At 38.5% G+C, this 24,249-nt stretch overlaps 6 protein-coding genes across 7 annotated transcripts; 1 reads left to right on the top strand and 5 right to left on the bottom strand.

Annotated features, from left to right (window-relative positions):
• Positions 1–1,195: 1,195 nt before the first annotated feature.
• LOC111495502 (probable arabinosyltransferase ARAD1) lies at positions 1,196–3,983 on the bottom strand. Of its 2 annotated transcripts, XM_023145575.1 has the most exons (3): positions 3,780–3,983; positions 2,467–3,292; positions 1,196–1,968 (listed from the first exon to the last, which is right to left on the bottom strand). In XM_023145575.1, exons 2-3 carry the CDS (start codon positions 3,220–3,222, stop codon positions 1,441–1,443), a joined length of 1,284 nt encoding a protein of 427 aa, XP_023001343.1. In that variant the 5' UTR covers positions 3,223–3,292; positions 3,780–3,983; the 3' UTR covers positions 1,196–1,440. The 2 variants fall into 2 exon arrangements, with proteins under 2 accessions (XP_023001343.1, XP_023001342.1); XM_023145574.1 differs by having other exon boundaries at positions 2,467–3,983.
• Positions 3,984–6,753: 2,770 nt separating this feature from the next.
• LOC111495505 (myb-related protein 306-like) lies at positions 6,754–8,039 on the bottom strand. Its single transcript, XM_023145579.1, has 3 exons — positions 7,847–8,039; positions 7,548–7,677; positions 6,754–7,473 (listed from the first exon to the last, which is right to left on the bottom strand). Exons 1-3 carry the CDS (start codon positions 7,980–7,982, stop codon positions 6,801–6,803), a joined length of 939 nt encoding a protein of 312 aa, XP_023001347.1. The 5' UTR covers positions 7,983–8,039; the 3' UTR covers positions 6,754–6,800.
• A 3,472-nt stretch (positions 8,040–11,511) lies between these two features.
• LOC111495738 lies at positions 11,512–24,238 on the bottom strand. The gene is made up of 5 exons (XM_023145896.1): positions 21,586–24,238; positions 16,542–16,950; positions 16,128–16,468; positions 14,971–15,630; positions 11,512–14,425 (listed from the first exon to the last, which is right to left on the bottom strand). Exons 1-5 carry the CDS (start codon positions 23,910–23,912, stop codon positions 12,466–12,468), a joined length of 5,697 nt encoding a protein of 1,898 aa, XP_023001664.1. The 5' UTR covers positions 23,913–24,238; the 3' UTR covers positions 11,512–12,465.
• LOC111495508 (glutathione S-transferase U9-like) lies at positions 14,751–15,714 on the bottom strand. Its single transcript, XM_023145582.1, has one exon. The coding sequence runs from the start codon at positions 15,645–15,647 to the stop codon at positions 14,940–14,942; it is 708 nt and encodes a 235-aa protein (XP_023001350.1). The 5' UTR covers positions 15,648–15,714; the 3' UTR covers positions 14,751–14,939.
• LOC111495507 (glutathione S-transferase U9-like) lies at positions 15,929–16,924 on the bottom strand. Its single transcript, XM_023145581.1, has 2 exons — positions 16,542–16,924; positions 15,929–16,468 (listed from the first exon to the last, which is right to left on the bottom strand). The coding sequence occupies exons 1-2, from the start codon at positions 16,866–16,868 to the stop codon at positions 16,085–16,087; spliced, it is 711 nt and encodes a 236-aa protein (XP_023001349.1). The 5' UTR covers positions 16,869–16,924; the 3' UTR covers positions 15,929–16,084.
• LOC111495501 (pentatricopeptide repeat-containing protein At1g74600, chloroplastic) lies at positions 17,271–20,798 on the top strand. Its single transcript, XM_023145573.1, has 2 exons — positions 17,271–20,033; positions 20,270–20,798. Exon 1 carries the CDS (start codon positions 17,335–17,337, stop codon positions 20,011–20,013), a length of 2,679 nt encoding a protein of 892 aa, XP_023001341.1. The 5' UTR covers positions 17,271–17,334; the 3' UTR covers positions 20,014–20,033; positions 20,270–20,798.
• Positions 24,239–24,249: the final 11 nt, after the last annotated feature.

Raw genomic sequence — 24,249 nt, 5'->3', positions numbered from 1 at the left:
GCAATCCCAAGATTGGAACAGGATGTAAGGAACTAACGAAATGGACAGCTCAAGGAAAAATATCCGTAGTCCCTGCCTTCTCAAGGATATTGTTCCATTCAACCTTTTCTTTTCTTTTCCCCTTTTAAATTCAAACCTGTCAAAGTCCTCTTAAAACACCTTCCTATTGCTTCTTTTGCAGGCTTATCATAAGATGAATCTTAAGATTTCCCTACAAGCTATGGACCCCAATTATGTCTTTTGCTTTTCGGCCGTCCTTTTCCTTTAAAGATGAAGCTCTGGCTTCTTCATACAACAATGAGCCATCCTAACCTTTGTCTCTGCATTTATCACACACACATCCTTCTCCTCCCCATCCCCTCCTCACTGAACACAGATACTTCCACCCTTCTAATTTCGAGTATAAATGGGGTTTTTGGTTCATAGGGTGCCCATGCTACTACTCTGTGTTTGGTTTTTGGTTCTTCAACCAGAAGGAACCAGTGGGCTGAGCAACATCGATCTAGCACTCAGATGGGATAAACTACGTATTCCCATTTTCAATAGCTTCAAGTTTGTGAAGGAGGCATCTGTTGAGGACGATTGGGGGAGAACACTGGCTTTTGCACCAGCACCTTTGACGGGTTTCGATCCAACCCGATTGAATAAAAGAAGGATTCGAAGGGGATCTGATCCCATTCACAACAAATGCTGAGATGAGAAGAAATGAAGAAGATACAAAGAAGTTCAGTTTCATGTTGATTTGTTTTCCAAGAAAATTTGAGTGGTGAAAAGATGAACTCCTAGACAGTTTATCAAAGATTGTTGGTAGCTTTCTTGTAGTGGAAGATTGCATCTGTTTGGGTAAGTAGCTTCAGTGCTGTACAAACTCAAGCTCTAACAAAACAAACAGCTTTATTTGGATGTAAAACAAAGTTCTTCTGTCATACAAATAGGTAGATGTTCTGTAGAAAAACTTAATCCATGTTTTCTAAGTACATTCTTTCCCAAGCTTTCTTTTTTAAGTTTTTAGTTCATCACTACAGTTCCCCAAGCAAGAGCTATATCTCTAACAACTCTTCTTTAATCCCTCGTAGTATTCATCTTTTCAGTTGATGATTTCATATTATCCAACAATGATCAGTTAAGTTTTTGTTTGAGACGTGTCCATGTTAAATCAAGTACGAAGTTTGATCCTAAAAAGTAAAAACTGGTCTAAACTTCAGTAACCACAATTCTTAAGGGATAAGCCAAGGCTGAACAAGTTTGAAGATGATAAGGTCCAAGGCTGCAATGAACTTTACAAGTTAAGTGAGCGAATATTGAGTACAGATCAACTCTAGACAGCCTATAATCTCAATACTACTATGTTTTCAGTTAGAAGATTCATGACCATAGCAATATGGAGAAAGGATGATAGATCTCAGTGACTACAAAACTTTATGTTTACTGAATTCATCATCAACTGTTCTTTAGGAGAAGTTCAGATCTTTGGTACCTGTTCTTCCTCTTCCTATTCCGGTTAGATTTTATCTTCGACACTTTACGTGACACTGCTTGCCAAATCATATCAACAGCATCACCACTTTGAGATGGATAGTGATATTCAAATTCATGCACAATTTCCTTTATTTTATCCCACATCTTTGTCCACCTTTCTCGTCCGATTCCACGAAGAAGATTCAGTAGATAGCCTTTCCTTAAAGAGTCAGCTGCTCGAACAAAGACGCAAAACTCTGAGTAGTCCAAGACATCTTCATATGGCAGCTCAATATCGTCACTTATAATAACAGGAACACAATGACTTGCAATGGAATCGAAAAGTCGGTTTGATGATGGGGTGTCTCCTGCAATATTGAGGCAGAACTTGGATGAGGCCATTCCTTGGCCTGCCTCGTTGATTCCATTTCCCTTGACACTTCCAAAAGTAAAATGAACGCCTTCCTCATCTTTCAGAAGGTAATATAGTTCTTGGCGAATTACTCCCCCCTGAAGATGAATTCAAAAAGAAAATTAGAATAACTTTCATTAGCTTCAATGTTATCAGATAATTATAAGAACACATGGCGACTAAAAAGAACCTAAGAAAAAGATGATAAATGCGAGCAATGCAACAGTAGAAACCAAACACAGCAGAGGAAATGCAATTTGACTTTAAATAATCATGCGTGACGAAGGATAGTCTTTAGTTTATGCTAGCTATGTTTATGCATGTTATTGGCTTTTCCACTGCATATAACAGGATTGACCATTGTGCAGATAAATCCATTAAGCATCAAATATTTAATTTTGACACTCCTCAAGATCAACGAGTCCATCTTAACGATATCATATTTCATGAATTTCCCATCAACCAACAAAGGGATTCAGGCAATGATATGAAACACCAATGCAGAACATAATTTTGCCAAAAATAAGATTAGGGAGAGGAAAACTTAGAGAAGCATAGCACACCAATAAGTTACTCGAAGTTGCAGAAAGACTTACATCCTTCCTGTATATAGCTCCTTGAAAATACACCAAAATAGGACGCTCGTCAAATGTGGCAGATTCGGTACTAGGAACTGTCGTCACTACATGTCTGTAAGGAGCAATAATATCTTTTTCAATATTTGCAATGGCTGCTGGGTACCTTCCAAAATCTGCTAGCACAAACATGGCCGAGCCCAGTTTCTCTCTCGCATCCAACATACTATTCGGGTGGTGAGCAACTATGAGATGATCCTTTCCACCCACTCGCCTCCACTCCTTCTGACCAAACAAGAAATGGATCAACTTATGCTGCAATATCTTGTTCACATTGATTTTCTCCTTCCCAAGTAATTTAGAATGTTTGTTGTAACTCAAGGATGAGAAAAATGGCACAAACACCACATCTGCTTGACTTGAATTCTTTACCCTAACCGCTGTGCAAGTATGACCAATATTTGGGACATTTGATGATAAAAGATCAAGTGTAAGCCAGTACTCCATACTGTGCTGTAAGTTCAGCCCACCTGGATATGATGGGATTTGACTTCTATTACTGAGATTAGGCCAAACTTGATCCTTTTCTCCCTTCCACCCCAATAACCCAAAGTGAAGTAAAGGCGGAAGATCATACATGAATACTCTCAAACGAGCCTTCGCAGGATCACAGGCCAAGTCTGTCTGGTTAGAAACTGAATAATCCATATCCCTATCTCTAATGGCTACTTTGAATCCCACTGGGGGAGCTTCCAGAGCTAGCGTAGGAAGCTCCATTGGTTCATTGTCCGCATTGTGTTTTAGGTAACTTGAAGTATTGTTAACAACAATGAACTTGAGTACTGAACTGGGTAAGAACGAATTGCAGTCGGATTGTAGAATGAATACAGAAGAAAGAATCAGAAGGAACATAGACATGGTTATCAAGTATAAAAATATTCTAGTCGGAAGCATGCTTTTGTCCAACATTGCAGAAGCCAAGTCCGTTAAATTAAGAGAATCAGAAAAGACCCAATCCGTCAATACAATGGTCAAACAAGTTAAAGATTCTTTAGAAATCCGAATACGGAAACCTTTTCAATGCTGCAAACAGAGGAAGTTCCATTCCGAACCAGAGGCAATAGAAGGTTTGAGCAAAGAAGGGATCCCACTTCGCATCTATCGAAGGAGTTCTCACGAACCCATTAAAACTAATCCAATACCCAATACTCAAGAATCAAAAGAGCAGGATTTGCTCATCTTGCATTCGATTTTGAAATGGGTATAAACCCAGAAGAAATGCTATGGAAAGCTTTGCATTTAGAAGTAGAGAAGGAGATGAATCGAAAGCTTACAAATCTTAGTGTTGAGCAGAGAGCAGGTCTGATTGAAGGTCATTCCCCATGAGAAGTCACCTGGGTTCGGAGGCATTAATGAAGGAAGAAGAAAACTAGAGAATTTCTACGGCGAATGAATCCCACTTTATACACTTTGACCAAGTATTCTTCAATATTTACTACTGGTTTTCAACAAGAAAACAAAATCCCTCCCTCCTTACCCATTACAATTCTCATTTCTATTAGTTTATTATTTTCATATCTTAAAAATGAATTTGAAAATTATGTTATTTGCACATGCCCCGTGTGTGTACGATGATTAGATTGGGCTTTTGGGCTGGACGGTTGGGACGCGTGAAACAAGTAGTCCAACATTGAGCACCTGGCCCATTTCTTTATTGCTCACTTTCTTCCTTCTGGATGTAGGCCACCTAATTCACCCACTTTTAATACTCATTTACTACGAAATTTATAACCTTGATTCTTGATTAAGCTTCTTCTCAATTCAATTCTGACCCCATAAAAAGAAAAAGATGAAAAATCAGTTGGATATGTACGTCAATCCATTTTCTTTTGCTTTCTTTCTAGTCCAATGGAATGGTGATGCTTTGTATACCTTGAAATGTTGTTATACGGGTAGCCCTAGTATGCTCAATTTTGTAACTCCAACCAATCCATTCAATGCTCCTTTATAAGCGGAGAGGGTGCTGGGCTGTTTAGGCCTACCTCCCTCTTCATTCTCTCTTGCACTCCATGAACAGGAGATTAAGCATTTATTAATTTAATGGAGAGGGACGGGTGTAAAAACCTCTTTCTAATAGACTCATTTTAAAAATTTTGAGGAAAAACCCGAAAAGAAAATCACAAAGAGGACAATATCTATGAGTGGTGGACTTGGGCGGTATCAGAGTCAAACGTCGAACGATGTGCTAATGAGGAGGCTGAGCCCCGAAGAGAGGGTGGACACGAGGCAGTATGCCAGTAAAGATGTTGGGCCCCCTAGGAGGTTGAGTCCGGAAAGGGGGTGGACATGAGGTGGCATGCCAATAAGAACATTGGGCTCTATAGGGGAGTGGATTGTGGAGAAAGGGAACGAGCGTCAACGAGAATGTTAAGTCATGAAGGAGGATGTTGAGTCATGTTGAGTCATGAAGGGGTGAATTGTGATATCTCATATCAATTGAAGAGATTGAATGAAATATTTTTTATAAGAGTGTGGAAGTCAAGCTTAGCGTTAATGAGATGGTGTGGGGTAAAGAAGAAGAAGAAAAAAATGATGCTTCCATTTGATCCCACTTGTTAAAGATTATGTATTTATTTAGATGGCTGTCTTACTAAATCTCCTTAGATCATGTACTTATTTAGATGGCTGTCTTATGAGTTTTTGTTTTTTTTTTATAGAGTTTTAGGTAGATTTTCTAAATATATTTTTTTCTAAATATCTTCTTGTATTCCTCCCTATATATGTGAGAGCATTCTTCTCTCCTTAACTCAATATTCTCATCAACCATTCAATCACTCACTATTTCACAAACAATCGTTTCTTATTCTTTATCTATGTGTTCTCGAAATCTGAACTGGAAGCTTAAAACCCTGGCTTCTGTGTTCATATGTGTTCATAGTTCATGAAGTTGTTAAAGTATGAAAATGGTGGGCGCAGTGGTTGACATTGTGCGACAAAACAAAGGTGGAGGTTTTAATTAAGATACGAAATTGTGAGGGCTGAACTTCATTTTCATATCTTCCCTCATCCCTCGATAATTGTGATAAATATAAGGTGGAGACTGAGTGAGTGAGTTTAGAGTTGGCCTAATCAAAGCCCATCTTTGCCTTTGATATCATACACATAAAGAGCCCACTTGATCTGTTATCTCTGCGTGAAAGAGTTTATGGTTCAATTTGTCTTGGGGAAAGCCATGGCATCCAAACACAGATCTCTTGCTTCCATAAAGTTGCGTGTCTTTTTTGTTTAACAATTCAAAAGAACAAGAAAAGAGGGATATGATTGTTTTGTTGCAGCTGCAATTAATGAGGCTCATAGAGTTGAGGTTGAGGTTGAGGTTGAAGCAATTTCAAAGTTGGCATTTAAGAGGTTGGATGGCATGGTTCTTCCAGATTTCGAAGCCACATTCCTGATCCATAGAAACACAAACACAGCAGTGGTTTTAGGGAATATGATGAAATATGGTTATGATTCAGAGGTTGTTGGGAAATGTGACAATGAATGGTGTTCATAACATTCTCCTCCTTTTCCTCTTAATTATGTCCTTACCTTTCTCTTTCGCTCCAATACAATCATCCTTCTTTAACCTAAACCCTAAACTCATATGCAACTCTTATATCTTGTCTTTTACACAACGCTGCCGCCTCCTCCCTTCACATTCTCTGCTACACCTTACCTTCATGTGTTCATACATTACATTCAAATTTTTTAATATTTTTCAATCTAACACCATTCCTTTCTCACTTTAATGACTTAAAACCTTTTCTTGTACAACTCCTTATTAATACCAAATTCAATTTTATGTAATCACAATTAGGTATATAAGAGGCTAATTATTATTCAAGAATTTATATTTATACTTTTATATTATAAATACCTCTCCTATTATTATTATCCTAATTATAATGGATGCATGAATAAAAGCTAAGTTTATTCCATATACCGCCAAAGTTAGGTGCGAAATTTATTCCAACGCATTTCACTTTTAAAAAAACACATACACATCGCTCATTTTAATTATGCCAAGGTGAGAAATAATATATGATTTTTATTTCCGTGTATGTATATATTATATATATAGCACATAACTTAGGTACATGTGATATATATATATATCTATATACACACATTTATATGTACTTTTTTTATAAGAAAAAAAGAAAAAGTTGTTAATTTACACTTTGTTTATGCCTGGACAGGAATAATATAGTGTAAAAGAGTTTTGGTATGTTCTCCTCCTGGTGTACTGAGCAGTCCACACAAAAGAAGTAGAAGCTGTGCAAACCAAAGACGCAACATTGCTAATTTAACCAAAATTAAAACAAACCTTCAGTTTGAGCTTCTAATGACACGCTAACGAAGTCCTGATCGGCATGAACATTAGCCAAAGCTGCATCGTCAAACAGCCACTTCTCCAGAAAAGTAAGAGGGACTTCTTGATTTGCCGTTGAGGTTGAAGAAGTATTGTTGAAATTCAAAAAGCAGCTGGAATCATCCAAGGTGGGCCCATCTGGTGAGTTGTTGCAATTTGTTGCACTCTGTGATCCCTCGCTCACGCAAGCTTGTGTTGTAATTTCTGATGACTTTTCTGGTGACTTCTTCATCCAATTCTCAAGCAATCTGGCGATGTTCTCAGCGCTTGATGCATATGGGGAAGTAGTTGTTGTTGGTGGCGGCGGCGGCGGCGGTGATTGGAGGATCGGATTGTCAGTTTGGGGTTTTGAATCCTCTATGATTCCAAATGGGTTTTGTTTGTCAAGGGATAGAGCTTCACAAAGAGCTCTTTTGGCTGTGTGAATATCCGTTTGGAGCCTTCTTTCCCACTGCCCTTTACAGAGTGTACTGGTCTGTGAGGGTGTGAACCGATCTTGGGCACCACCATCAGTCCCTGATTGCACCCTTTTCAGCTTTTTTTTCAAGTGGGTGTTCCAATAGTTCTTTATATCGTTGTCCGTTCTTTGGGGAAGGTAGGAAGCTATGGCTGCCCATCTGCACAATTTTCACATCAGAACCACACATATATGTATATAGCATATACAAATTAATTTTGAATTTTGGATTACCTGTTGCCCAAAAGAGCTTGGAGGTGAATTATCATCTTGTCTTCATGATCAGTGAAGTTGCCACGCTTGATGCCTGGGCGGAGGTAATTAGTCCATCTCAGCCTGCAGCTCTTACTGCATCTTAGCAGGCCTGAAAAGACAAAAATTGATTATATTGAAAACAGAGTTTGTTGAAGAAATTGTAGGGAAAGGAATGAAACAGAAAGAGTAGAGTAGGTAAGAAATTAAGTGCAGGAATTTAATGCAGAAACCAAGGCAGCAAAGAAGAAGAAGAAGAAAGAACAAGGTAAGAAATTTACCAGTGTTGGTTGGAACGGATCTCCAGTTACCAGGTCCATGTTGTTGAATGTAAGAAACCAAGCTGATATCTTCCTCGGGAGTCCATGGCCCTTTCTTCACGCCCACTTTCTCGCAACAGGGTGGCCTTCCCATCATTTCCCACTTTCTTTCTCAAAACCCTCTGCCTTACCCTCTGAAAACACCCATATATTTCCACGCAAATTCAGGGGTGGCTATATGTAGAGAATTTGTATATATATATATATATATATATGTATAGAGAGAGAGAGAGAGAGTTGGGCTTGGGAATGCGATGATTAGATGGGGTGCATCACTCAAAAGGGTCAAAACGTACAGCAATCTGCATTTAGTGTTTCATACCAAAAAGTCAGCTCTCTTTTTTGTTTATCCTCACCTTACGCTCACAGGCCCCGAACTGCATTCAATGTGGGTATTGTTGTGGCACACAGCAAACCAAAACCAAACCCTAATTCACTACCTTTATTTACTCACTTTTCTTTTGTTGTTTTGCTTTCGGACTTCACAATGTTTGGAAGTGGGTTCAAACGGAAATTTAAACCTCGTTTTAACCCTGTTTCTTCTAACCTTACACTCACTCGTTCTAAATCATCAATTTTGTTTCTTTCAGTCCAACTTAAATGAGGAAGTAAAATAGATAATATATATATATATTGGAAACAAATTGACCATTAAATGAAGAAAGGAAATAAAACTAAATTGAGAATGATGATGTAGGGCAAGAGAAGTACAATGAAAAAGGTTTGATTTTTATGACACGTGGGGAGGTGCGAGTAATGGTGATTTGGACTTCATCAGTTACGTGGTGAAACCTCAACCGTCCATCAGGTTTGATCATCCAGAAGATGTGTGAAGGAAAGCAAGACGTGGGGATGCCTCGGACCACTCTTCTCACTTCTCACATAATAAAGAAAACCCAAATCAGTGGAAATTCATATATATCTTTCCAAATTGTTGTCTTTTTTGGTGTAGTAAACAAAATAAAAATAAAATTAGATTCCAATTTCTTCATCATTCGTAAGCATCCCAAACCATAATCTTGGGTTAAAGATGAATTTGTTACCCCCCGTTGTTTAATGGAGATAATTATATGCAATTTACCGCGAGAAACAAAGTGAGCATTCAAAGGTATTTTCCAAATTTAGGGGGAGAATTGGTTGGAATTTGGAGAGAGATTTTGTGGGGTTAGGGGAGGATTTTATTATTGAAAATAAGAGAGAGTAATTAAGTAGCTGTTATAATTTGACATGCGCATTACATAATTAAGGAACTTTGAAACACTTCTAAATATGAAAATATGTAAGTTGTATCGACATTTCCGGATTTAGAAATTTTCCCTTTAATCAAAATCTCCATACACAATTAATTTCTCCCTCTCTTCGTCTAAAATTTATGGTGGCGAGTAAAATGTTTATTACTTATTATTATTTATTATATTTATTGGGCGGAGAAATGTCGATGCGGACATGTCGACAAATAAACCCACGTGTCACCGGTGACAATGCAGTCTGTATATCTCACTTCAATCCTCACTTGGTTTCCTTCTCATTCTACACTAAACTCTCTATTTATTATTTATGTCATTTCTAGAACCCAAAAACACTCGCAGCATCTACACTTTTTGTATCAAACTTCTTAGCGTAGTAAACAATAAATAAATCATCGTCCAATTTGATTCGGTTAAAATAAGCTTAGGAGCCTTCAATAGAGACCCGAACTATAAATGAGTTTGCTATTTGTTGAAATATCTGCGGACCAAATTAGATAAATCATCTCAATTGGGCTACTAATTATTTTTTCTTTAAATTATATTTAAAAAATAATATTAAAACCTTTAGAACTAGAGTCGAAAGTGGGGAATTAAAAAGTAATGTTCTCATTTATGCATCCCAATTATATGGGTAGTTATAAATAAGTGCATACAAAAGCAATTGAATGCAATATTTCATCAATATGATAGAATAATATATATATCACATTAGGTCGTGAGTCTCGACTCAGTTGATTAGACGTAAATTAACAAGTATACGATAACAAAATTAGTTTTAATTTTTTTTTTGACGGAGGAAAGAACGTATAATAATGAAATAAATAATTAAAATGCAATCATATCTAAGGTTATAAAATCATATTAAGTACATACGATTAGGATGTGTAATAAATGGATGTGGTTGCATTTAAGTCAACAGAAAATGTGAATGTAACTACTCGGATGCGCCCATTTGATCCTCCATTTTGATTATGCCCACATCCTTCTTTGACTATTTACACCACCACCTTTTTCCCTCCAAACCTCTCCATTTCAACTCACCTTCATCCTATCATTATCTATAACTTTAATTTAAATATTTATTATTAAAAGTTTTTTTTGTTTTATAATGAATCATATATATTTATTAATTATTAAATTATTATGTGTACTAACATATTAATATCAACTTTGTTTTGGTTTTAAAACGTATAGATTAGATGTGAATATTGAGTATTTAGATATTAAAATTTTACAAAAAATAAATAAATTTGAATCACATGTTAAAGAACCAACCGTTATCCCTGGTGCCACGTGTGCGCGTAGTAATGAGCTGTAATTTCTTATCATATATACATATACTGAACACTAAATAGTGATGGGTCTTTACAAGGGAAGCCGTCAAGAAGATGCCACGTGTAATTAAAAAATTATCTAGATAATCAAGTGCTTAAATACTAAGGTTTTGCACACTCTGTTCGAGGAAGCCACTTAAATGGTACCACGTGTAATAAACAAATTAATTATGGATAAATCATAAATGTCACGCAAAGCTAGGAAATGCCACGCAGTCTTGACCTAGTAGAAGGGACACGTGTATGGCCAGCAGCGCTCTAGCTTGGAGTTTCGAGTTTAAAGACGATTGAATTGGAAAGGACGTACGAGACTGTCTCCAATTATTCAGCAGAGATTTCTAGATTTAATTGAGGATGAAAAACCTCTACTTTTAAACATAATTATTTTATTTCTTAGTTCTTTTTTTTTCAAAAGTAAATTATTCAAATGGTACTACTTATGTCTCAGCTCATATGAAGGTGTAATTAAAAATAAATGTCTCATATTTAAATTATACATTTACAAAAAAATAAATAATTTTAAACATAAAATATTACAAACTAAACTTGATTTAAACATCGCATGGAGTGCCTAAGCACTTACCTTACCTCACCAACGAGATTAAGAGAAGAAAAAAAAAAAATTCATAAAAGAAGGAAAAAAAAAAAAAGAAAAGAGCAGAGCTTGACCCTATATTATTAGGAATAAAAATGGGCATTTTAAAACTTTTTAAAGAGGAAAGGGGACAAATGTGTAAGGAGGAAACATTGGGCCAATTAGGTAAAGTTGGAGCCCATAAAACAAAATAGACAAGGTGGGCCCATATGGAACACCATAAGTAAGGCAGCATTAGGTGTCAAAATCCGGATGTAAGTGGAAAACTTTGAAATGTGAATGGGTTGAAAGGGATAACACCAAAGATTGTTCAAACACAACGAACGAAAAACAAAAATTATTTGCACTAATAATAATAATAATAAATGAATAAATAAATAAATAAAACTATTTTATTTATGACCTCCGTCCCACACTTACAAAGCATCATGAAAGCAGTAAAAAACGCGATAAAAGCAATACAAGACAAGAGTTTTGGCATCATACGAAAAAGCGGCAATGGACAACACGCCTTGGACAAGCATGACCGTGACACAGTCTACGCGTAACCCGAGGTCTTTTAACCAAAGCTTTAATCCACCAGCCCATCTGCCACCCTCAGCACTTCACAAGAGGAACAATAAGGAAAATATTAGGGCCTTCTCAGTTCTCTCTATAGTGGATGGTTTGATGTTTGGAAAGAGGTGTGAATTGTGGATCACAAACTTATGCCTTCATCTGCATTCAACCAGCATAAGATGAAACCCTAGCACAGCACACACCAACTCCTGATGCAAGTAGTACCTCTTTTTGATTTGATACTAGAAAATGTTAGTTTTGAACTGAAAATATTGTTGAAATGCAAAATCTAAAAGAGGAACTATTTTGAGAGGATGTATATACGAGAGTCCAGGCACAAGCAGATTATAGAAGGTGGGTAATTACCACAAGAAATGACAAGATGGCAGGCTAGAAGATAAACAAATTATGGGAGCGGAAAATGTTGAAAAGTAGAAACGAGTAGCAATACCAACAAGACCTATCGCTAAGTAGAACCACATGGTTGCATGCATATAAGACTAATATCTTAACCTATTGCCTTTCAATTTCAATGATCAACATTCGTAAACCTACAACACAGTATGACAATCTCTAATGATCACCTACTCTACCAAAGTTAGAGGCCAGAATTTATATTTAGTACCTCCCCTTCTGCACTATAGGATTGTAACATTCCAAAAAAGGATATATTACTCAACAATATTCTTTGGGCTTGCTAACTTTTGCACGGACCAGTGATGTGTTGCAATTCCGTTGATGAAGCAGGTTATCCATTTTCTGGCTTGATTTTGATATCAGCTTATTTGCAGGCTTTCCCTTCTAGTATAGGATGCTAATTTCAACTCTAGTTTACTTAACTAATTACCAGTAGTCTCTGCACGAACATGAACCATGTGTGAAAGAGTGGAACCGACTTCTATCTCTCACCACAATTTCTACTTCATACACCTTAGAAATCAGCTTCATCACAGTGTGACAGTCCCTGCAAATTCTTAAATTCTTCACCACTCTTATGCCTCTTCCTCTTGGCAGCCTCACCATCCCAAAAGCAACTGCTAGCTTCTCACTGTGCTGTGAAACAGAGTCTTCCTTTTCTTCCACTTCTATATCATGCAATACACTTCCAACTTCTGGAACATAAACTCCTTCTATTCTCATCCTCGACATTATCTCCCTTAGTTTTTGATGTGCCTCTTCTGCTATGTCATTTTGCTTCTCTCCTGCAACAAAACTATACATGATTCTATCGACTTCAATCATGCTCCAACCAGGAGTTTTCTTAAGTTTCTGGTGAGTCATTGATCTTCTTAAAGTGGCAACATCCTTCCATTTCCCCGCAACTGCATAAATGTTTGACAAAAGAACATGATCTCCAGAGTTTTCGGGGTCGAGTTCGAAGAGTCGCCTCTTTACTTGCCCTGCCAGTTCTAAGTTACCATGAATGCTACAAGCTCCAAGAAGTGTCCTCCAGACAATATCATTCGGTGAAACTGGCATTTGAGATACAAAGTCAAAAGCTTGCTGCAGCTTACCAGCTCGACCATAAAGATCAACTATGCAACCATAATGTTCAATTACGGGTTCAATACCGTAAATATTTACCATCCTTGAAAAATAAGAACATCCCAAATCAACCAATCCAGCATGGCTACAAGCATACAAGATGGATATAAAGGTGATACCGTCGGGCTTAATATTAGACTCTTCCATCTCATTAAATAATCTGATTGCTTCCTCCCCGTAGCCATGCATTGCGAGCCCTGTAATCATGGCTGTCCAAGAGACAACACTCCTTTCCAGCATATTATCAAAGATCAAACGAGCCATATCCAAATTCCCACATTTAGAGTAAGTATCGATCAGTGCATTACTCACTGAAACAATCTGCAGAAAGCCAGATTTTTCAACAAACCCATGTAGGATTCTTCCAAACTCGAATGCCCCAGCTTGTGCACATGCAGAAAGCGCACCTGTGAGGCTTACCTCATTTGGTCTCATCCCGTCCTGCCGCAACTCCCTGAAAAATGCGAAAGCGTTGTTAAAGCTGCCATTATGAGCGAACCCAACAATCATACTACTCCACGAAACTTCATCTTTCAAAGGCATTTTCATAAACACCTCCCTGGCTAGCCGAAGCTCACCTGCTTTTGTGTACCCTGCAAGCATGATGTTCCACGAGGTTAAGTTTTTTATGGGCATCCGATGGAACACTTGCTCTGCATTCTTAACGTCCTCGCACCTAAAACACGCAGCAACAATGGCATTCCAAGCAACAATATTTGGTTCAATCATTTCATCAAACACCTGCCGTGCAAAGGCCAAGCTTGCACATTCAGCATACATGCTGATCAGTGTCGTCCCAACAAAAAGATGGGTATCCAGACCATAACCAATAGCTTGGCGATGCAATTGCAACCCATTTCTGAGAGCCCTGCAATTAGCGGCAGCTTTGAGCACAAAAGCAAAAGTGAAACTATCGGGTAAAGCCATGGATTTGCGACGCATTTCAACAAACAGTAGAAGGGCATGAGAGGGGGTGTCAGAATCGGAAAGTCCACGGATGAGTGTGTTGTACATGAACACATCTGGATTTCGAATGTCAAGGAAGAGGCGTCCAGCGTAGCGAACAGAATCAGGAAGTGTAACTGCACAATGAAGAAGAAGCTTGCCGGCGACTAATGGGTCGGAATTTAAGCCTGTTTTGAACGTAAAAGCGTGGATTTGCTTCAAGGTTCTAAGAGATCTGCATTTGCTTAATAACGCAAGGCAGTGAACTTCTCTGCTATTCATTCTAACCCGGAATTTAGCAACCATGTCATTTGTTCATTTTATTTTATTTAAAATTCCATAGTCCTCTAACTATTTTATTTTATTTATTTTAAAAATCTTAAAAAAAAATTCTCCTCCACTCATTTCTCTCCATCCTCTCCTCGTGTCGTCCATCAAGTCTCTGTCTCACACAGCGTTTCATCAGTCGCCGTCTTCTGCTCGCCGGAAGCCGGCTCTGTTCCCGGAGAAGCCCCGTGGCATTATCTGAACCCAGCTAGTGGGCAAATTTTACTCATTTCTAAAGCAACTTTCCATTTTTATAATAAAGTAGTCTCATGGCGTTCAGGATCTTTCCATTTGTGGCAAATTTAAAATTAGATACTAATAAATTTCACGAATACCAACGAGTTTATAGAAGGTTCAGTACATAAATTAGACAACTTTTGAATATTTTTGCAAACTCATTCATATAAGTTGATCATCCATGGATCAACAATCTTAATGGAAACTAAATTTAGGTTTATTTATGCAGTACTCATGCTGAGGCAGAGATGGAGTTGCAGAAGTTAAGCAGCGGTGGAGCGTAGAGCCTTTTGCCTGATGAACTGAAGAAGCGCCAAAACCTTTTCCTTGGGAGCCCCTGCCTCCTTTGCAACTGGGTGCTCCTTCAACCTGTTCAACCACGAGTACATAATTGGGATCTTCTCTTCTTCAACAAGTTTCATTCCAAAAAACTCTTCGTGAATCTCGTACATTCCAAGTACTGTCAGCGTCACTATGTCCAAGAATCCAAGTTCGTCGCCGTTCACAAATGGACTGCCCTCTGCCTCCGCCAGCAAACTCTTCAACCCCTGTTCTTCAAGAACTTTCAACTTCTCTTTCACTTCCTTAATGGCTTTCTCCTGTGCTTCCCATTCAGTCGTCATTGATAAGAAGAAACCCTCAAACACCTGTTTCTGAACGAAATCAGCCCAGAATCGAATCTGGGATCGTCTGTAGGGATCTTGAGGTAGAAGGGGAGGCCCATTGTTCTTCCAAACTTCATCTATGTATTCCATAATTACAACGGATTCGCAAATGGGTCTTCCATTGTGGACGAGTACAGGAACTTTCTTGTAAACAGGATTGAGCTTAGCAAGCTCTGGGCTTTTGTTCTGGATATCTTCCTCCACATACTCAAAAGGGATGCCTTTGATTTTGAGGGCGAGTTCGACCCTCTTCGCAAAAGGGCTCGCCCACATCCCATGAAGCACCACTCTGTTTTGCTCTGCCATATCTTAATCTTTCCTCTACCTGAGTTTAATAAAAAAATGTTTTAAGGTTGTGTGATCAGTCGAGTCCCTCCCATGGAAGCTATAAATAAGGAGTTATGTTGCTGTGTTGGCGGCGCTAAGAAGACTTTGGAATTTTACTGGGTCTCCTCTTTTCGTATTCCACAAGGATGCTCCCAGGTCAACGACAGCACTACGTCGGAATCTTCGAAGATGATGTATGCAGTGACGTTCACAAGTACAAATAAAATTTTAATAGTAAGGTAACTATTTGCAGAGGGAAGTAGTAGATAATTTTGCCCCTCATGGGCTCCATTAGAGTAAGTTGGCACACTACAAGTACAAATCCTTATTGAACAGAGTGAAACAAAACGACAACGACACAGCAGAGGCAACACTTAATTTAAATAAGAAGACAGCAGTGAGAGGAAATGGATGAATCAAGCAGCAGCAGAGGAGTTTAAGGGCCTGTGCCTAACGTACTGAAGAAGCCCCACAACCTTGTCCTTTGAAGGTAAGATGTCCTTGGTAAGAGGATGGTGTATGAGGGAGTTGAGCCATGAGGCCACGCCGGGGGTCTCCTCTTCGTCTATAATTTTGACCCCCAAGATCTCTTCGTGGATCTTGTAAGCTCCAAGAACAGACCACATTACTATGTCCACAAACCCCACTTCCTGTCCGTTCGCAAATGGTCCACTTCCATCTCCCAATAGCCTCTTAACCCCATGCTCTTCAACCACTTTGAGCTTCTCTCTCAAGTCTTTAATCGCCTTCTCTAGTGCTTCCCCTGCCGCCATCACTACCTTAACCGATGCCTCGAACAACTGCACCAACCAAACCAAACCAAATCAAACCCTGTTAGAGGAAGAAAGTGTATAATGACAATGAAATGAGTACCTGTTTGTTAATGAAATCAGCCCAGAACCGAAGCTGGGCTCGTTCGTAGGGATCTTGAGGCAGAAGGGCAGGGCCATGATTTTTCCACGTTTCTTCTATGTACTCGAGAATCACAAGTGATTCGGAAATGGGGTTGCCATTGTGGACAAGCACGGGGGCTTTCTTGTAAACAGGGTTGTATTTCAGGAGGGTTGATGGGTTCTTGTTCTGCAGATCTTCTTCCACATATTCGAAAGGGATGCCTTTGATTTTAAGGGCAAATTCCACCCTTTTCCCGAAAGGACTAGCCCACATTCCATGAAGCACCAATGAGCTTTCCTCTCCCATATCTCGTCTTCTTCTTTGCCTCTCTCTCTCTCTGATCAGCTCACTGAATGAAACTGGTTCTGTTTCTTCACTCCTATGGAGGCTGTATATATATATATAACTAACGTATATGTTCTAATTTTAAGAATAATTCAGCCCTCACTAATCACGTGCATGGCATGAATCACGTGTCTACCCCTCACTAATAATTATGAAACATTTTTAAAATTGTAATGTCTATTAAATATATACAACTTTTGTAAAAATGACATAAAATTGTCAAGCCCACGCCCTTTCGGACCAGTACCTGAAACTGACGCTTTAGACCAACTCTGCCAGCCATCTTGACTTATTTGCTTGGTAGACATATTGTTTTTATAAAATTGATAAAGAATTACCTAATTCATTCATAAACCATTTTTCTTCCGTTGTTTTCCCGCTCTATGCAAAGTCGTTACACTCCTTCCCTATCTCCAAATGAGCACAAATGAATTTTACTGGGATTCCAACTTTCGTAAATAAAACACTGTTATCCCAACGTAGATTGATTTCCTCCGTCGCTACTGTAGACAATGCGTCCAGTTTTTCCTTCACCAAAATTGAAACTTACCCTCTTTTCGACCCTTCGCAGTTGCTCAGCGATTATGTAAAATCCAGAAAATGCTCTTTGAGGCACACCAAAGTTCTACATGCCAAGTTACTCCGAGCAACTCTTCTTCATTCCAATATCTATGTTTCAAATTCTTTGCTGGATTGCTACTCAAAGTCTAACTCTCTGGACCATGCACTCAAGCTGTTTGATACAATGCTCCACCCAAATGTCATTTCTTGGAATATCCTTATCTCCAGTTTCAACCACAACTTCTTGTATTTGGATTCGTGGAGAACATTTTGCAGGATGCATTTCCTGGGTTTTGAACCCAGCGAGATAACATATGGGAGTGTTTTATCTGCTTGTGCTGCCATTCAAGCCCCAATGTTTGGTAAGCAGGTCTATTCACTTGCTGTGAGAAATGGGTTTTTTGTTAATGGTTATGTTCGAGCAGGGATGATCGATTTGTTTGCAAAAGAGTCTAGTTTTCTGGATGCTCTAAGGGTGTTTCAAGATGTTGATTGTGAGAATGTGGTGTGCTGGAATGCTATTGTGTCCGCAGCTGTAAGGAATGGGGAGAATTTTATGGCTTTGGATCTTTACAACACAATGTGTCGTGGGTTTTTGGAGCCTAATAGTTTCACGTTTTCTAGTGTTCTAACTGCGTGTGCTGCACTTGAACATCCTGAATTTGGGAAAAGAGTTCAGGGGAAAGTGATTAAATGTGGCGGAGAAGATGTTTTTGTAGAGACAGCCCTCATTGATTTGTATAGCAAGTGTGGAGAAATGGATGAAGCTGTTAAAATATTCTTGCGGATGCCCATTCGCAATGTGGTCTCATGGACTGCCATAATATCTGGTTTTGTGCAGAAGAATGATTACTTAATGGCCCTCAAGTTTTTCAAAGATATGAGAAAATTGGGGGAGGAAATCAATAGCTATACAGTCACTAGCGTGTTAACTGCATGTGCTAATCCAGCCATGACAAAAGAAGCAATCCAACTCCACTCCTGGATTTTAAGAGCTGGTTTTTCATCCCATGCGGTGGTGGGAGCTGCTTTAATTAACATGTATTCGAAAATAGGAGCTATTGATCTTTCTATGACTGTTTTCGGAGAGATGGACAATCAAAGGAATCTCAGTTCTTGGACAGCTATGATTACCTCATTTGCACAGAACAATGATAAAGAGAAAGCAAGTGAATTGTTCCAAAAAATGTTACGGGAAAGTATGGGACCAGATACATTTTGCACCTCTAGTGTCTTGAGTGTGACCGACTGTATTACCTTTGGGAGACAGATTCACTGCTTCACGCATAAAACTGGATTAGTATTTGGCATTTCTGTTGGCAGTGCTCTTTTCACAATGTATTCCAAATGTGGCTATCTAGAGGAAGCTTTTCATGTTTTTAAAAACATGCCAAAGAAGGACCATATTTCATGGGCATCGATGATGTCCTGTTTCTCAGAACATGGTTATGCAAAAGAGGGCATCCAATTATTTAGAGAAATGTTGTTTGAAGAATATGTTCCTGATTCTATGATTTTAAATACAGTCCTAAATGCATGTTCTGTTCTTCATTCTATTCAAATAGGCAGAGAGATTCATAGTTATTCTGTTCGTTTGGGTCTTGACAAAGATGTAGCTATTGGGGGTTCGCTTGTGACTATGTACTCAAAATGCGGCAACCTGGAGATGGCTCGGAGGGTGTTTGAAACATTGCCCGAGAAAGATAATATTGCATGCTCTTCGTTGGTTTCAGGATATGCTCAACACAAGTGCATCAAAGAGACAATTTTGCTATTCCAAGATCTACTGGAGGCTGGCTTAGCCATCGATCCCTTTTCAATCTCATCCATACTGGGTGCAATTGCGCTTTTAAATAGGCCTGGTATTGGGACTCAACTCCATGCAATCATTACGAAAGTAGGCTTGGAGAAAGATGTTTCTATTGGGAGTTCGCTAGTAATGGTATACTCCAAATGTGGAAGCATAGAAGACTGCTGCAAAGCATTTGAGCAGATTGGAAAGCCTGATTTGATAGGTTGGACAGCCATGATTGTGAGTTATGCCCAGCATGGGAAAGGTGCTGAAGCTTTATGTGTCTATGAACTTATGAAGAAAGAAGGAATCAAGCCTGATCCAGTCACCTTTGTTGGGGTTTTGTCTGCTTGTAGCCATAATGGTTTGGTGGATGAAGCTTATTTCCACCTTAATTCGATGGTGAAAGACTATGGTATACAACCGGGACATCGACATTATGCTTGTATGGTAGATCTTCTTGGTCGGTGTGGGCAACTGAAAAGGGCAGAAGAACTGATTAACAATATGCCTATTGAACCTGATGCTCTCATTTGGGGAACTCTTCTCGCTGCCTGTAAAGTACATGGAGATATTGAACTTGGAAAACTAGCGGCAAGAAAGGTCATGGAGTTGAAGCCAAGTGACACTGGGGCTTATGTCTCTCTTTCCAACATCTGTGCTGATATGGGCCTGTGGGAAGAGGTCCTGAACGTTAGAAGCCATATGAAGGGAGCTGGAGTGACGAAGGAACCTGGTTGGAGCTTGCTGTAAGAAGCTGTTGTTCATAGTTGGTAAGTCCTTATAGCTAAGGATTTTCCCTTTGTCTCTCTCTTTTTTTTTTTTTTTTTTTTTTTTTTTTTTTTGTTTGCATGTCTTGATTTTATTTAGAACGACCTTGGCATGAATACCAATGAACTGCAGTATGAATACTCGAAGAGTTGGCAAAACAGCAAAAGATGTTTAGCTGACCTTATTGATTCTGATTTCATCCCATGATCTAATCCGTAAGTTTTGATAATTATGACAGATCTCAGAAAAACTTGTGGGACAAGCTGAGTGAAGAAGGAAGGCTCTTGGTCAGTTTTAGAATATTTTTTTTGTAAGAGAGGAAGTCTTTCTGTTCTATATCCACCTCAGTACCTCATGTTTGGTTCTTAAATCAGAAGACAGGAATGCAACCAACAGACATCGTGACTTACTGATCCGGCTGGATACCGAAAGTGACTCAAATTGACTATAGATGTAAGGTCTAAAGACTTTTACCTTTTTCCCCTGTGATATTTATAAGATAGTCAACCATTAGCCAAATAAAGTCGACCCTTTACCTGAATTTATCTATGCCTTTTTCTTTACTCCTATTCTCAGAGGAACGGCTTCACTGCTTTTGTTACTTTGTTCAACTTCATGGCCACTTCTCTGTCGTGTGATCATTGTATTTCTAGTAAGGAATGAAATAATAGAGGGCCACACTGCAGCACGTTATACTAATCAGGGTTTTCCTGATTTTTGTAGACTTGTTTTGTTCTTTTGAGAACCAAATATGAGAATTCTGTGGATCAATTGAGAAGGCGAAATATCTGTAAATCTTCAAGTACTAGTCTTCTGCAGATTGACAGATGCCAAGGATGCGTATCTTCACAGCGTCCTACAAGTAATTGCATTCTAGGCTTTTTGGGGGGATGTTGAAATTCCCACACGTACAAATTTTGAGAGTTTTAACGTAGTTTTTTTTTTTTTTTTTTTTTTTTTTTTTTTTTTTTTTTTTTTTTGCTAACACGTAGTCATGAAAGTTTAGCGTGGCCATTTGTTGGTTTGAAATATGTTTGAAGATAATGATTATGAATGATACCAAAATTTTACTATATTGACTCGAGCTGGTATTGCTCAAAACTTGTTTATTAATTATAATTTGTGCGAAGTAACAAAAAGAAGGATACCAAAATCGTACCATATTTTAATTCCGACCAATATTTGTGCCTGATTTAGGGATCACTCTTTCCCTCTATACATTTTCAATAGTAAAATGCACAATTATCCTTAGACATCGTCTGCAGATTCTATACCTTCTCACCTGTGCTTCTACACATAACTGGATGCCTTGCTATTTATGAAACTGTAGGCAATCAATCTTTGTGGATTACCAAGACGATTCACTGTCCCTAGAAAGAAGTAGCACCCAAAGGAAGACACCTTATATCATCTAACAGAACTAGCAAAACATAAGTTAATAAGAATCGATTTGGTGGATAGGTATGAAACACTGCATAGACCTTTTCTGTGTTCAATGTGAGATCTAATAACTTCTACTTACATTATGATCTTTTATATAGGTCTATGAAGATTCAAATGCCCCTTTCCTGGACTAGGGAAGGGCTTCTCTTGAACTTTTTCTTGTCCAACAACTTTTTCTTATCCAACTTTCTATCCCGAATTCCATCATATAACAGTTCATAACTATAGTATGTGATATGGGACTTCTTCATTAGATGCTCCACAACAATTTTAGGTGCAGCTACTTCCTTCTTGTCAGCTTCAAAAATTGAGTTCACTTCTTCCGGAACAATGCCATTCTGCACCATAAGGTTTATAATACCCACTGCCTCACCTAATCTGTGCTTCACACAAAGACAGTTCAGAACCCTTCCACAGATTGTAAATGATGGAACCAATCCTTTATTGATCTTTTCCAGTAGAAAAGTTTGTGCAGGGTCAATGTTCCCTGTTTTGCAGTATGTATCTATCATGACACGATAGGTGTAACTGTCTGGAGCACAGCCACAGCCACCCATCTTATGAAAGAGCCTCTCTGCCATACTGACATTTAACTTTTCACAAAAGGCATTGATCATAATGTTGAATATAGCCGTTGAATATGAGAATTTGTATTCTTTTTCTATTGTCACAAATAGCTGATAAGCTTTCTCCAGCTCTCCATTACTGCATAACCCACAAATCAAGGTGCAAAGGGTAACAATATCTGGGGTCAAGCCTCTAGTTTTCATCTCCTCAAACCAGTCCATTGCTTCACCAACTTTTCGAGCTTTACAAAAACTTTCAATCAATATGTTGTATGTAATTATGTTCGGTATACACCCCTTCTCGAGCATCGCTTTAAAAGTGTCCACCACACTGTTTAGCTTTTTTGCCTTGCAAAGGCCATTTAAGAGCGTGTTATATGTAATCACATCAGGAGTTATACCATGACTCAACATTGTGTCTAAAGTCTCAATGGCTTTGTCCAAGTTAAGGTGTTTACAGTAACCATCAATCAATGTATTAAAGGTAAATATATCAGGAATACAACCTTTGGCAATTGCATCGTTCAGAAATTCACTGGCATCAGATAGACAACCCATCTTGCACAGCGCATTCACAACTAGATTGTAAGTCCAAATATCAGGGCCACAACCATGCTCCAGCATATCTTTCATCAGCTGCAAGGCCTGCAAAACAAGTCCCTGCTGGGACAACCCTTTTACTAGTGTATTATAGAGAATAATGCTATGCTTAAATCCTTTTTCCATTGCCTCATTAAATACAGCCATGGCTCGGTTCATATCTCCATCATCGCATAATCCATTAATTAAAGAGCTATAGGTGAATTCATCAGGCACGAACCCCTTAAACATTGCATCATGGAGAATTTTATCTGCATTTTGCATCATACCCATCTTGCAAAATCCATCAATAATTGTATTATAGGTAAATTCATTGGGCTCAAACCCATTATTCACCATTTTACGCAAATAACACTCTGCTTCTACTAGCTTCGAATGTTTACAGAAGCCACAAATTAGTGTGTTATACGAAACTACATCGGGAGTTAGACCTTCTGATATGATACTCTCCAACAATCTAGCAGCCTCATCTATTGCACCTTTTCTACAAAGACCCTGAATGAAGATATTGAATGTGAACAGATTTGGGCACACTCCCCTCTTCAGGACCTTGTTGAAGAGTTTTTCACTTTCTTGAACATTACCCTTCTTACAAAGAACATGGATGAGCTTATTAAATGTTAAAATATCAGGACAAATACCTTGCTGGAGCATTTCGTGGAACAAATGATACGCCTCAATTTGGCAGTTCTCTTCATAATAGCCACCGATCACAGCACAATATGAAACAGCATTGAATTCACATCCCTGGCCAGGCATGTTATTAAGCAGCCTTAGAGCAGCACTCGGCCTACCAGTTCTACAAAAAGACTTTATCCTAATTGTGTGAGTATAAACATCGGGAAGAATTCCAATATCTTTCATCCTCATATACACTTTGTGAGCTTGATTGAAATACCCGTAGTCAACTAAAATGTTCATGATTACATTATATGATTGAACCGATGGCACACAGTCATAAAAATCCATCCTTTCGAACACATTCACAGCTTCTTGAATCTTTCCTTTCCTTCCATAGTCCCTCATAATTCCAATATAAACTCCTTCAAGCATTTTATTGTCGATATTCTTCCTCATTTCAGCAAGCACATCCTCCATGGCTTCAAACTCTCCATGAAGCCCAAGCTTCTCAATCATGCACTTATAGGTTGCCAATGTGTGCTTGAAACCATCTTCTGTTTTCACTTGGTTGAACATTTTGAGTGCTTTAAGGGGATCATTTTGATATCTTATAACAGCAGCTACATGTTTTGGCTGCAATGCTCGATTCATTCTCAATAAAGGAATTGATATATGAACACAAAGCTCATAAAGATTGTTTTCTCACAAATCTTAAGGAATTCTAAGGGTTGATCATTATGCACAATATAGAGCAGTAACCAACAAACTCCATTAGTTTCTGAAAAACTATGCAAACTAGGGAAGGAGATGTTGGCGTCGTATCTCTCTGTTTTCATCTTCCTCCGAGATTAATCATTCATAAAGATTGAAATTGACAAAAGCACCAATAACTTTGAGTAGAAGAAAAAGGTTACTTACTTCGAAGCTCCAGTCAAGTTTTTCCAGCAGACGATGGCCGAAATGAGCATTAGGTTAAATTAATCACAGT

This window comes from Cucurbita maxima, unplaced genomic scaffold (assembly GCF_002738345.1).
Source record: "Cucurbita maxima cultivar Rimu unplaced genomic scaffold, Cmax_1.0 Cma_Scf00021, whole genome shotgun sequence".
NCBI lineage: Eukaryota > Viridiplantae > Streptophyta > Magnoliopsida > Cucurbitales > Cucurbitaceae > Cucurbita > Cucurbita maxima.
The sequence above is the reverse complement of the archived record's forward strand: the minus strand, read 5'-3'. Positions and strand labels throughout refer to the sequence as shown.